This window comes from Podarcis tiliguerta (genome assembly GCF_965153285.1).
Source record: "Podarcis tiliguerta genome assembly, chromosome: 6".
In the NCBI taxonomy this organism is placed as follows: Eukaryota; Metazoa; Chordata; class Lepidosauria; order Squamata; family Lacertidae; genus Podarcis; species Podarcis tiliguerta.
Genome location: NC_139539.1, coordinates 60,457,124 through 60,471,815, shown reverse-complemented (window position 1 = coordinate 60,471,815; position 14,692 = coordinate 60,457,124). Strand labels below are relative to the sequence as shown.

The 14,692-nt window shown below is 39.9% G+C and overlaps 1 protein-coding gene and 1 long non-coding RNA gene across 7 annotated transcripts in view; one reads left to right on the top strand and one right to left on the bottom strand.

Moving 5' to 3' along the window:
• Positions 1 to 14,692, top strand: part of LOC310680980 — a 128,701-nt gene that overhangs the window by 18,390 nt on the left and 95,619 nt on the right. The gene's annotated exons all lie outside the window — the stretch shown is intronic.
• DNAJC6 (DnaJ heat shock protein family (Hsp40) member C6) overlaps positions 1 to 14,692 on the bottom strand; it is a 48,538-nt gene that overhangs the window by 16,550 nt on the left and 17,296 nt on the right. For 4 of the 6 annotated variants that reach the window (XM_083447999.1, XM_083447996.1, XM_083447995.1 and 1 more), the window contains 8 exons: positions 9,883 to 10,033; positions 7,802 to 7,851; positions 7,520 to 7,668; positions 4,835 to 4,969; positions 3,722 to 3,855; positions 2,399 to 2,593; positions 1,600 to 1,717; positions 462 to 541 (listed from right to left, as the gene is read on the bottom strand). In XM_083447999.1, the coding sequence (XP_083304125.1) occupies positions 462 to 541; positions 1,600 to 1,717; positions 2,399 to 2,593; positions 3,722 to 3,855; positions 4,835 to 4,969; positions 7,520 to 7,668; positions 7,802 to 7,851; positions 9,883 to 10,033 (1,012 nt within the window). The remainder of the gene's footprint in view (positions 1 to 461; positions 542 to 1,599; positions 1,718 to 2,398; positions 2,594 to 3,721; positions 3,856 to 4,834; positions 4,970 to 7,519; positions 7,669 to 7,801; positions 7,852 to 9,882; positions 10,034 to 14,692) is intronic. The other 2 variants (XM_083448000.1, XM_083447997.1) reach the window with 1 other exon arrangement.

Here is a 14,692-nt window from a genome sequence, read left to right as displayed (position 1 = left end):
CTTACTCACTAGCAAAATTACAGTGTCTAGAAGGCAAGACTTCTCTAGTTTATTTTAGAATATTCCTTAATTAAGGAGCATAATCTTGTTTCATTATTAGGTATATCTATGACAACCAGTTAAGTATACAGGCTTCTCTGTGGATTTTGTTTCTGGGTCTATGCAGGCCTTCTGCTTGAAACAAAACTCCAATGTGCATAAATCATGGGATGAAGCAGGAGAATGCCCGGTCTAGTATCTATAACCTTTGCTAAAGAGATTTTAAAAGCATGCATTGCTTTTGTAATGAATTATATTAAGATAAATAGGGAACTACATGCTTCATTTACTCAAACTCCTGAGATTTCTATTAAAATAGGTGTCGCTTGATTGCATATCAACACTTATGGGTGTTGCTGCAATAATCCATATGCAGCTAACTACTCAGAACACAGCATCATTTCTAGTCATGAGATACTTACTTATTGAATTTTAATACCGTTGTTCCCAGGGCTATAAATCCAGTGTGAAACTGAATCTGGAATATTTGTGTGTTCGTCATCTAAAATAAAACATTAAAACACAATTTTAAAATCAACTCCCCTCACAAAAATAAAATATTTGGTGTATAGTATGCAGGTATTAGTAAGTTAGTCTGTAGCAGGCTTAAACAGTTATTTTGCAAAATCAATCCTTCATTATAACAAAGTGTGAAAATATTTCATTGATGAAGACATACTTTTGGATCAGGGTTAGGAAATATGTATCTTTCTATTGCATTCAATTTTTACAGTGGGGGGAGAAACAGAAGCCCATTTGCCCTGCTTACCATGAGTACATAAAATGTAATGGTATCTGAGTCATAAAACATGATGGCACTCCCTCCTAATATTCATGTGACTAAGCAGAATCCAGACATGAATGAAACATACTGCTCATGGTATAGAATTATTCTGTACAATATAGAATTATTATCGCTTTTATGTTATCAGTAATAACATAAATTCTGACTTAGTTCTGCATGATCTGTCCACCCCTTTTGGAAAGGGAATGGACTATGCATAATAAGAATTTGTGTGTTGTTGTCACCACATAGAGGGATATTACTTTGTGAAGACAGTTCAAGTTTCTCCATAAGTTTCTGAACTGGACCGTAGTCTAAAGTGACATCAATACTTGTTCAGCAATATTATTAGACAAACTACCAAACATCTTTCAATAAGTAGCACCACTGCCTCGTTCTTATTTTGCTTCCATATCTCCCAGGTTTTTTTAAAAAAATTGGGTGCAGAACTGTGTACTGCTGAAAGGGAACATCTGTTTTCTTTTTGGTCTGCTTAGATGAGCTGAAAGAAGAGCAGTACCAAGCATTACCCCCCAAATATTGGAATAAATTTCCCTTGATAAAGTGAATGTTTTGAAAAATATCAGGAAACTATTGTCTTTTTCAGCTGTCTCTTCCCTTTTGAGATTTGACTTCAGCAGCTGCTTTTGATCTTCTCGTTGTGTCTTTAGATTTTGACACCCCACTGTTACCTCACCACAGTATTAAAGAATCTGGTGTTGGCTAACCACCCCCACTTGTTTAGCTTTACATTCAACAAATGCATCAAGTCATACTTTAGCTTGAAGTCGTCCCCCAATGGTTGATCGCATATGGTAGACAGAAACCACTACGTCGCCATGGACAGTGACTCCTAATGGAATTACAACTTTCCCTTCTTGAATACGGAATTCCCTAAAGAAAAGTAAAATAACTTTTACTTTACAACTCTTGTGATATTAATCAGAACTGTCAAAACAAAACTCACAGTGACCGTACCCCACACCCAAGTACTATACGACTCTACCCAGTAGAAGGAGTAGGCTGGGCCAGTTAACAAGAAGGAAGTCTTGGTTTGGCTGGTTTGTTTACCTCCCTTCTCTCTCACAGCATAAGTTACAGCCTATGCCAACATCCACCAATATACTATATGCAGAAAATGCACAGAACTTGAAACAGCCCATAGTACAAAAATCAAAACTACAGAGGCAAAACATTATCCCTATTTAAGCATTATGTATCTGTAGGTGCCCAATGTGTGAAGGGCCCATCCAGAACACGACCAACATGTATGGTGGCAGCACTTCCCAGTTCATGTGTAATAAGAATTAGTGTGAAGACAGGATGCCCCTACACACATATGCATTGGGAAATCCTGGTTCCCATCCAAATAGCCACAGCTGTATTGACACAGGCCCAAGCAGATACCCATACCTATATTTCAGACTGGTGTTGATCACGTATCAACCAGGGGATGCAACCAGCATGTTTACTGGTGCCTGGGGGCATAAGTAGCTTGTGTGCTCTAGATAGCTCCTTCGCCTGCTTTGTATATATAGATGCAGAAGTATTCTAAGTAAACACAGTGGCACTCACTTCATTCTTTCATACTCTTGGGAGGTCGTGAAGATTCTGGTTTCTCCAATAAGAATGTCACAGAAAGGCCGGCAGCCAGTTCTCTGCTTGTTGAAACAGGGCACTGGACTGAAGAGGACTGATTTGATAGTTAGAGGCTTGCAGTGAGGTTGAATAGGTTTGTCTGCTATTAGATCACAAATATATCCTACATACCTGCAATGAGAAAAATAATTTAGAGGGGTCCATTCATATTACTGCTTTGCTGAGGTCCTCTTCTGAGGGTCTTCTGCTGGTTCCCTCACTGAGAGAAGTGAAGTTGCAGGGAACAAGGTAGAGGGCCCTCTTGGTAGTGGCGCCCTCCCTGTGGAACGCCCTCCCTTCAGATGTCAAGGAGGTAAAGAATTACACATCTTTTAAAAGACATCCGAAGGCAGCTCTGTATCAGGAAGTTTTTAATGCTTGATGTTTTTATTATGTTTTTTGATATGCTGTAAGCCACCCAGGGTGACTGGGGAAACCCAGCCAGATAGGCAGGGTATAATAATAACAATAACAACAACAACAACAACAACAATTGCATCCTTTAGCTCTATAAAAATATTTGGGGTTCCTCAAGTTGCAGAATCTAGTATTTTCAATAGTAGAAATCCTGCTGTCAAGGAACAGGAATGCTATGTCTAATTTTAAAATATAAGATTAGAGATCTCAGGGGCAAAAATCCCATGAGGAGAAAGCAAGTATAACATAAGCATCTTACAGATGCAATCCCTGATGCAGTTCTGTTTGAAAGCTGCAAAAGGATTTGGCTCTTCTCTCCCCTGACAACAGGACTACTACCAATTGAGTGTAAAAACAGGTCCTAAGTTAATATTCCCTTAAAGTTCAGAATAGGGGTCAGGAACCTGTGGCCCTCCAAATGCTGCTGGATTACAGCTCCTCATTTGTGGTAGGGATACCGCATTTTAAAGTCTTGATGCTCTTGTGATTGTCAAAAACCCAGGGCTTGAGATTACTAATGGCTAAAAATTATTATTCCCACTTATACTGGAACAGTCTAATTTATACGGGACCAAAGCATTTTAGGAATACTTGTGTTTTGGAATGCAGCCTTAGAAACCCAGTGGGATCATTGAAGCCCTAGCTAAAAGCATTTGTTTTGCTGAACTGTTGCCAGTCTGCCTTCAACCAGTCAGTGACTGGATAAAATGAATTCCCACTGATTTCAGTGCAGATACATAGCTTTAAACAGACAGGAAGGGTGGAACTGAATAAAATCTGACTCCAAGAAATAAAGAAATGGAAAGTCACATTTCACAGGTTTGGTCCATCAAGAAAGTTTACCTTCTGTGGGATGGCCAGAGTACTATTCCAGGTCTCTTTGAATTTAACAACTGAATGGCAGGAATTGGATTAGAGAAGAGATGACAGAAACAGAACATTGCACTGACCAGGATTGCTGATGCTACACGACCATCCTGTCAAATAAAACACAGGAGCATCTATCAGGCTAATTAGAGAGGAAGGTTTGCCGTTTTCTATTTAATGCATACATTATTTGATCAAGGTTCTCTCAAGTTAGAAGCTTCCTGGCTTTAATACTAAATTCATACAGTAGCAATTGAATGCAAATACCATTAATGCCCCCAAAGCACTGTATAGATACAACTCAAAAGCCAGTGACATCCACACAATTAATTCTGAGGATTGATACAGAGTCTATGAAAAACTGTTTCTATTAAACCATCAGCAAACCTCTTACTGCATCTTCCAGCCTCCATATCAGCACTGCATTTCCCTAGCAACTACAGTAGTGGCTCTAGTGTGGAGACTCTTGAGTAGGCAGATGTGGCAAGAAGCTTGTCAGCATTGTAGCAATGCCACAATGAAACAGTTTTTATTTATCTCCACACTGGCTCAGTAACCCATGAATCAGCCTTCTGTTCATCTGAGATTTACTCAGAAAGGTACTTCTGTGTCCCTGGCAGGCTGGAATTGATATTCCTTTTTATTTCTCTTTTTGGCTTTGTTGTTGGGGTACAGCATCAAGCATATTAGTAAGACTGCGACTTCTAATCAATTAGGCTTACTAAAAATTGATTGATTAGGCTTACTAAAAATTGATTAATTAATTGATATTTAAAAATAAATATATGCAGGCAGAATCCAACCAAAAGGTCCTGTCAGCACAAGGATTTACAGTTGCACAACTCTCCCCCTTATCTCACTGTGTGCACCCTCCCCAAATCTGCTCCAGAAGGTTGAGGGAAGAACCACAAAATATTTAGGGCACCACAATCAAATGATTTCGCTGACAACAAATGACTGAATTGGATACCACTATACACACTTTATTGTACACCACTATGAGCTTTTAAAAATGAGTCGGCAGTTTCTCAGTTCCTCTATAAACAAGCTGTTTTGTGATCAGACTTTTCTTGAAAAGTGGTTACTTACTGCCTGACTTACCATACAGTGGATGACACAAACATTTTTGGGATTCTGCTGCAACCAGTTATGCATGTTCTTACATACAGCATAGAGGTTATGGAGACTTGGTGCTTGTCTAATTGGCCAGCTACATTCAGATACCTAAAGAAGTCACAAAGTAAGGAAAGGTTAATTTGAAATTTCATAGTAACATGTTAGGTCATCTGCTCCATTCATTTTAATGGACAAGCTGCCCCTTTAAGCACGTTTCTCAAACATTAAACAAAGGGTTGCTTAGCAAACATAAAAATTCATGGTTTAGAAAGAAAAGATTCAAGTCTTTTCTGTAGTTTACCCCTCACAGCTAAAATTCCCAGCACCCTAAACCAGGCGTAGGCAAACTCGGCCCTTCAGATGTTTTGGGACTACAACTCCCATCATCCCTGACCACTGGACCTGTTAACTAGGGATGATGGGAGTTGTAGTCTGAAAACATCTGGAGGGCTGAGTTTGCCTATACCTGCCCTAAACAAATGACAGTTCCCAGAATAATTTGGAAGAAGTTGTGGAAGTTCCTACACTGATTTACAAGGCCCTCAGACCCTGGATACCTTAGGGATTGCCTGATACTTTAAGTTCCTGCCTAATCACTGAGGTCTTCAGAGGAGTCACTGTTAATGGTCCCCCAAGGCTTGGATGCACAGTTCATATCTCTTAGGAGCTGTGCATTCAGTGTTTTGGGTGAAATTTTGTTTCAAATTTCCAGTTTATGTCAGGCATCCACTGAACACTTTTTTTATTATTCTAGCAGGCATTTTAGTTGAAGTTTTTTAAAATAGTTTTTAAATTTTTGTTTTATTTAATCTTCTGCACACCACTTAGAGATGATTGTAAATTAAACTGTATGTTACTTGTTGAAACAACAACAATAATATTAATAATACTGTGCTTTAATGTATGGTGTGTATGCATTCAGCCCTGGTGTTTTGAGTACTGTATCTACAGTCTGTGCTTGCATAGCACACAATAATTCAGCAGCTACCCAGTTAACAGTAACAATTTTTTACAGAATTCAGGAATTAAAAACAAAATTTTCAGGCATGGCTTTTCTAAAAAAACGATCATACTACTTTGAAAATTACAATATATTTAATAAAGGGAGAGAGGTCAGCTAACCAAATGAAATTGATATAATTGCAAAGAGACCTGTGGCAACTAAGGACAATGGCTGCAATTCTGTGTACAACTGGGCTGCTTACATCTCACTGAAAGCCACAAGATTAAGGCAGCTTAAGCTAATACATGAGTTTCCATGAACAAGAACTTTCTTCTATTATTGAGGCACAACAATATAAGTGCCAACCATTCTTTAGCACTGCAGCAAAAGAACTGTCTGTTCGAATTTAGGGAACACCACATACAGAATAATGAACAGTGGAGAAGATACACTGGAGGGGCATTTGCCCTGAAAAACTGCCTAAACTATTTTAAATAATATTAAGAATAATTAAATAATTTAAATAATAATTAAAGTAGCTTTTCTGAAATATGCATTACTTTTCCTGCATGCTTGACTAATAAGTGCTCTTTGTATCAAGTATACACTAGTCCCTAGCATTTTGTCCACAATGTATTACAAAATTCCAGCTTGCATGCACCCACATTCTTCCGTGGTAAAAGGTAAAGGTAAAGGTACCCCTGCCCATATGGGCCAGTCGTGTCCGACTCTGAGGTTGCGCACCCATCTCGCTTAAGAGGCCGTGGGCCAGCGCTGTCCAAAGACACTTCCGAGTCATGTGGCCAGCGTGACAAGCTGCATCTGGCGAGCCAGCGCAGCACACGGAAACACCGTTCATCTTCCCACTAGTAAGCGGTCCCTATTTATCTACTTGCACCCGGGGGTGCTTTCGAACTGCTAGGTTGGCAGGCGCTGGGACCGAGCAACGGGAGCGCACCCCGCCGCGGGGATTCGAACCGCCGACCTGACGATTGGCAAATCCTAGGCGCTGAGGTTTTACCCACAGCGCCACCCGCGTCCCACTCTTCTTCCGTGGTAGTACACCTCATTAGTCTCAATGGTATTTGTTTCTAGTAAGTGTATTTATCCAGCTTGGGGCAAGGCCCTGCCATTGTTCTTTAAGACTCAAGAGCTGCATTCACATGGCAGTTTATTCCATTTTCATGACACTTCCCTAAAATCTAATTTCCATATTATATAAAAGCAGCTTGATGTAAAAGCTACTTCCAGAACTATAGTGGATTATAGTAGAATACAGCACAAATTAAGCGCTCATTTCCACGTTATTTCCAAGGGGATTTTTTAATGGAAGCATATAACACCCTAATAATAACTGTCCTAACAATACACAAACTAACTAAATATCAGTAAGACAGCACCATTTAAATATCAGCAAATAACAAACAAAAACTTAGTACAGGCTCCATCCAAAAATATAAGTCCATCAGAATAACATGGTCTTATGATATTAGTTAAAAGCGGGCAAAGTAGTACCCATCTGAACCTCCACTGAAAGGCTTTTCTATAATTTAGGCACCTCTTTTTTCCTTGCCAACTTGAGTGGATGTAGCTCACCAGTAGAGCACCTGTTTTGCATAGAGAAGGTCGTAAAGATAACATGCCTAATCTTACAAACCGAGCTAACACCCTGTGATGGTCTGGGTCAAATCACAGTACCAGCAGAAGTCACTTACTCTATTATGAAACCTGGTAGTACGGTAAGACTTCGGTGACAAATTGAAAACTGTGTAGTGGTCAGGATGTCTTGTATCCAAGAACGTCCGTACATCATCAATATGATTCCTAAATCCTAGTTCAACTCCTTCACCAGGAAATGACATCACTATCAAGACATGAAAAATGTAAGTTTACATTCTAAACCAGAAAAGATACAAGATTGACAATTAGCAAGTCTAACATGGCTGCATTGCTACATGGAGCACTGCTTCATTGTTTGAAGTAACTCACACACTTACCAATAATTCTTGAGGTAATGTAAGAAATATCTAGTTCTCCCTTGGTGTAGCTATTTTAAAAGACAGGAAAATAAATGCTGGTTAATACACACACCAAAATCAACAGAAGCTTTATAGATGTTCCATGTCCCATAAAGGCCTATGCACAAGTCTTCCCTGTGTCTGTAAAGTAATAATCAGATTCACTCAGCAAAGAGACAACTGCAGCATCCTGTAATGCACAGCATTTCCCCATATTTGGGGGGTGCATTATGCCCCTGTGGTTCCTCTCCAATTGCTACATTCATATTACTTCACTTCTGACTATGCAGCGGAATATCTCTCGGAATCTCTCTCTCATGCAATTATGCAGATATTTCATGTCAATTAGCTATTGATTTTAAACTGGCGCTGCACCAGAATGCGTTAAGAGATGATGAACCAAAAAAATATTTTTATATGTATACCCCTCCTTCTCTTCTGTCATGGAACCAAAGGTGGTTTAAGAAATAGTTCCCATGAGCTTTCTCTCTCGCTCTCTTTCAGGTAACAATAAAGTATATGAGGGATGGGAAACCTGTGGCCTCAGATGTTGCTGGTCTCCTTCTCCCATAAACACCAACCAGGAAGCACAGTAGTCAGGGATGATGGAAGTTGTAGCCCAACCTCTGGGATGGCCACAGTTGCTTCATTCCTGAATTGGGATTCATTGCCTTTCACTCTAACGACTCTGTTGGAAATATCTAAAATCTCAAGCTATTTTGTAATATTAGAAATTACGTAGTTAAAAAAAAAAAAAGTCTACAAAGCTCTTGATTTGCAGTGGTTACTTTGAACATTAGGAAAGAAGCTGCCTCATGAATTTGTGTTCATGGTTACCACCAGCCTGAATACTGAAGATCTCAGCTTTCAGACAAATTCCTTACTTTTCTGTCGAATTCCACACACTTTTAGACAAAAGTTAAGAATGCAAGAAGAGCCTGCTGGATCAGGCCAGTGACCCATCTAGTCCAACACCTGTTCTCACAGTGGCCTAACAGATGACTATGGAAAGTCCATGAACAGGACCTGAGGACAACAGTGATTCCAGTAAAATGGCATTCGACAGCAAAGATAGAATAATAGCCATTGGGGTTAGCATCCACTGATAGCCTTAGCCTCCATGAACTTCTCTGACCCTCTTTTATAGCCGTCCAAATTGGTAGCCAGCACTGCCTCTCATGGGAGTGTATTCCATAGTTTAACTATGCACTGTGTGAACAATTACTTTCTTTTGTCTGTCCAGAATCATCCAGTATTTAGCTTCATTGAAAAGCTTCTCTCTCTATACTTTCTCCACACCATGCAAACTTTTATAAATTTTTGTCATATCACCTCTTCTTGCCTTTTCTCTAATTTAAAAGCCCCAAATGCAGTAACCTTTCCTCACAGGGGATTTTTTTTCTATCTGCTTGATCATTTTGGTTGCCCTTTTCTGAACCCTTTTCAGTTCTACACTAACCTTTTTGAGGATATTCATTTCCAAAAAGTGAATAATTTATGGCTAGAGAGAAGTTCTTCTTCCTGTCTATAACTCAGGGTCTACCAGTGGTTTTGACTGACAGTAAGTTCAGAGCAAACAAGCAGAAATAGAGCTTCACTCAGTACAGAGTTAATTTATGGGGTTCACTTCCACAAGACAGCTTCTAAAAGGAGGATTGGACAAATTCATAGAGGATAAGGCTATTGATAGCTAATTAGTTATGATGGCTAAAGGGAACTGTTTCATATCTAGAAGTATGCTCCTGAGTATCAGCTGGAGGAACAAGAGAAAGGGAAAGTTAGTAGCTCCATGCCTTCCTTATGGACTTCCTGGAGTTTGCCACAGTGGCTTGAGGTCCATCATAATATTATTCAAACTTCAGACTTCTGTGTTTTGCGTTAGTGAATTCAGCTTAATTCACAGCAACCTTTTCTGTTTCCCTCCTAAGATCTCACCAGGGTGCTAAATAATCCCTTTGTCCAAGCCTACTAAAATCTGATTATTTCCCTGTGACAGGGAAATAATTACTAAGCTTACTATTTTGCTAGCTGAGCTCTCCAGGGCTTTTGTTTCATAGTACCTTGCAACAGATTGCATAACTTTCGTAGAAGTGTCTTTAAGAGTGTCCTTCAAGTTATCCTTTAAGTTGCTGAACAGTCTCCCTGCTCCTCCTTTCATCATGTCTAACAGGCCTCCCCCATAGTTAGACTCTATGTCCGGAGACGAGGCACCTTAAAAGAAGAAAACCAGACATAAGACAACACACACACACATACATTGCTTTGCTGGAGATTTACCAACCACCACAAGCACCAGATCAGCTTCCAGTTAGGAACGAGCAAATGGAGATGTAAATGCCAACCAAGTTAGTCACAATCTCTGGTAAACAACAGGATGCATCAGAGTTATTTAACTGTGGTAGTGACATAACCAAAGGATGTTACAATTTTTGTTTTGGGGGGGGGGGAGGTTAACAGAATTTTTCCTGGAAAGCAAAAAATCAGATTAAATGGTGCAAAAAGACAGGCTACCAATGACATTGCATGGTCACTACAAAACCAGGCACAGTTCCGCAACAAACACTGCACTGTACTGTACTGTTTTGTTTTGCTCTGTTCCATGTGGGCTGTGGGCTGGACAGAATCAGAGGTGAATGTACCTGGAACAGAGAGAGACTAGCAACAGGAAACAGGGTATCACAGAAAGAAGCATTTTTCAGATAGGAAAACCTGTTTTCAGGTTGCTGCTCAGCAGGATGTACTGCAGGACCCGAGACAGCTTTCAGAGGCAGGTGTTGATGTGACAAAGCCCATCTGAGTCATTATATCACTAATGCATGGCTTGCTAAATACAGAGCCACATGTCTTAAGTAAAGTTGCAAGGCATTTAAAAGAATGGTGCTCTAGGTCTGTAGCTGTGTTACTTTTGATTTTTAAAAAAGTCATATGGAACAAAGGCATACTATCAACCATGCCCAACTCTGACAAATGCAAAAGAATTTCTGTTTATCAGTCCATTTTCCCTGGACAGGCTAAGCCTATGGCATCAGATATTTTCAGCATTTGAATACACTACCCATTTAAAGAGAATTTAACAGAATTACATTGCGAAATTCACACTCTGACATGTATCCAGACATTGGGTTCTTATGATCTGAAACTCAGCGGTGATAAATTCTGATAGCAGACGCAATGATATCCATGCAGAGAGAGAGCATTCTAACATCTCTCACTCTTCTTATGCAAGTTCCCCTACTTAAAAGCCCATTGCACAGCTCTCTTTGAACCATTTTGTCAATCTGCAATTTGTTTTGTGGAAGCTACACCACATATATTGAGTGAATGACTGCTTCAGCATTCCCATTCACTCCAAAGGAGGAAACAGATCCAGAGTTCAATGGGCAATGGATCCTTGGACTGGCGCATACATGAACACAAAAGAATAAAATAAAACAAAGGTGTGTTTGTAACAACACAGCTGCTAATTAAGAATTAGCAAATGGGTGCAGATGTACACAGTAGTATGTGTAGGTGCCCTAATGGAGTGCTCGGTCCCCCACTGGGCCACCTTTGTGCTATTTATTCCAAGGCAGATTCTTCTTCCACACCTCCTTTGCAAGCACCCAAAAGCTAACTGTTGTTGTGTTTCTGGGCAGTAGCCTTTTCATCAGGGGTCCACAGATTCCCCCTGCAAATGCTTACAGGGAAGATGCGGAAAGCCTGCCTTGGAATTAACATACTGGCCACAATGCTGTGTACCAGGCAGCATAGTGGCAACCTGGGGGTGGGAGTGTAAAGCTCTACTAAATACTACAGCACCTCTGCATAACACTCTATGTGCTTAGCATTGCATCTACAGATTTGAAAGTGCTTTATGCATAGCCAAGAATATAGCCGGGATCCAAAGAGCCTCTTGGGCATAGCTAGTGCAATTGGTTCTCCTTTCCACTTTTTGGTAAAGAACTGCTACTTTGGTTGTGAAATAAGACTAGGATATTTGGTAACAGGCATGCTTTCCTAAGTCAGTTGCTAACATCTCATTGGAAGGATTTGGTTTTTTCCCCTGAAATGCAGCTGCTTGTGATAACTGCCTCTGTTAATAGCCTTATCTACACCTTTATGAAAGTCTTAATTGCCTTGTACATTGTTGTTTTATTCTTCTATGGTTTACGGACCTTAATTAGATAACACAATAACAATAAATACTGTTCTGATTCTAATAGCCTTGATGGCAGAATAAGTTATAATCCTGCATGATTTCACCTACCATAGAAAAAGGGAGGGGGAATGTTTAACTTTTTCTCATTACCTTGACATTTCTATCAGCTTGTCACTTAAGCTTTATGTGGACTAAAATCTTTTATTTATTTACTTTTTCAAAGTATTATCTCACTAGCCAAAAATGCAATTAGATTTGTGCTTAGAACTGTCATTTAAACAACGACAATACGAAACACAGTCAAGGGCAAAACTGTGTAAAAACAAGCACTAATGATGCAATGGCAAAAGATGTGCAAGCGATCTGGCGGTGCTATTCAGTTCTTAGAAACAAAGAGGCTTATGAAATGGACTCTTCTGTTTTAAAAAAGGAGAAAGACAGACCAGACATTGTCTAACAGATTGTTTTGGTTTATTTTGTTTTCACTGATACAGAGATATCTCTTGGCTTATTGAAAAGCAAATATAAAAAGACAAGAGATGTTAACTTCTAGAAAAGCAAAGAATACTTTGCTTACTTCAGCTGATCACTGCTAGCTCTTGAGATTAATCTATGAGAAACCCAACTCCAAAGGTCTTATCGTCATTGACATTTCCTGATCTGAAGGTATTTTGGACTAATTGAATGGTCAGTGTTTTGTAAATGAATCTTGTTTTGTCAATCAAATAGAGGATGTTTGTTCTCATAGTCCACCCTGCAGCTATGAAGTTTCAGAAAGCAAATTTAAAGTGATATTTTGCATTTCTAGATTCATTTCAGTTGGGGTTTAGTCCCGGTTTTGGCACAGAAACTGCTTTGGTCACCCTGTATGATAACCACCATTGGGAAAGAGACAGCAGAAATGTGTCCGTATTAATTCTCCTCAACCTCTCAGTGGCTTTTGATACTATCAACCATGGTAACCTTCTAGAACAGCTGTCCAAGTTAGGGGTGGGTAACACTGCTTTGCAATGGTTCTTTTCCTACTTGGGTGATCATTTCCAGATAACGCTGCTTGGGGAGTGCTCTTTGGCCCCATGGAGCCTTCAATGTGGGGTTCTTCAGGGTTTGATTTTATCCCCCATGCTGTTTAACATGTACATAAAACCTCCCTCATTCAGAGTTTTGGATTATGCTGTCAGCAATATGCTGGTGACACACAGCTCTACTTCTCCTTTACATTTGCAGGTATGGGAGTGGGTGTGCTGGACTTTTGTCTTGCCTTGCTAATGGGCTGGATGAGAGGCAACAAGCTGAAGCTCAATCCAGATGATTGAGACTGAGGCACTGTTAGTGGGTGGTTCCATAGACCAGATGGATAGGAGGTTGCCTGTTCTTGATGGTGTTAAACTCCCACTGAAGGAGTGGGTACACAGCTTGGGGGTACTCCTGGATTCACTGCTGTTGCTTAAGACTCAGGTGGAGTACCTTCCATCAGCTTCAGCTGGTGGCCCAGCTGTGCCCCTATCTGGACAGGAATAGCCTAACTTCTGCTGTCTGTACTCTGATAACCTCTCAGCTAGATAACAGCAAAATGTTATACATCAGGCTGCCTTTGAAGACAGTTCAGAAACTTCGGCTAGTGCAGAATTAAGCAGTCAGGTTGCTCACCAGGGCAAGATGGTTTTGTGAATGCTACACCAATCCTGGCCAAGCTGCATTGGCTGCCAATTAGTTTCTGGGCCCAATTGAAAGCGATGATTTTCACCTATAAGCCTTAAACAGCTCAGAACCATCTCAGAACCACAATATTTCAAGGACCACTTCTCCCCATATGAACTGACCCAAAACTTGTTATCATCATTTGAGGCCCTTCTTTGTGTGCCTCCTCCATGAGAGGCCCAGAGGGCGGCAACAAGAGAACAGGCCTTTTCTGCAGTGAGTCCTCATTTGTGGAATGCTCTTCCCAGAGAGGCTCAGCTGGTGCCTTTATTATACAGCAGGCAAAAATGTTGCTCTTCAACCATTACAAAAGATTGCCAATGTCCGCCCCTAGGGCTTCATATAGCAATTATATTGAAATCACTACTACCAGCACCCCAAAAAAACAAAGCACACCATGGCAAAAATTTTTTATCTGCTTATGGTCATCAGCACTGCTTTACGGAAATCAGTGGAAATGTTTTTTCATACCTGTTCAGAATCTGACAGGTGCTGATGGTAAAGAACTGTACAGTCTTCTACATACTCTCATTTGTCTAGTTATTACAACTGAATTATTAGAATTTTTAGCAAGGCCTGCAGAAGATGTATTGCTAGAAGTAATAAACTGGAAATATGCATGTGCCTTTATCATAAAAAGGAAGATAATTAAATTCATAGAAGTACTAGAACTGGTATGCAATGCCTATAAATTTCAGAGAGTTGCTCAGCATAGACATTTTTAAAATTAGAATAATGAAATGAATGAAAATAATAAAAATGAAGATATTCTCATGTATATTTTTTTAAGCATGAAGGTTTGCAAGAACTGATAATAGCTTACAATGCAAAATCTCGAGAGCAGGGGAAATATATTATCCCAGGAGCAGTTTGGGGTCAGAAGCATTTTTGCTAGTGATCAATTGAACAATGCATCCACACACACAAGCTATTGCAGAACAAATGCAGCAGCTTAAACAACTGTATAATATTCACCACATGGCTTCTATATTCAGGCATAAATTGCTATCTGTTTTATGTAACATGCCTCT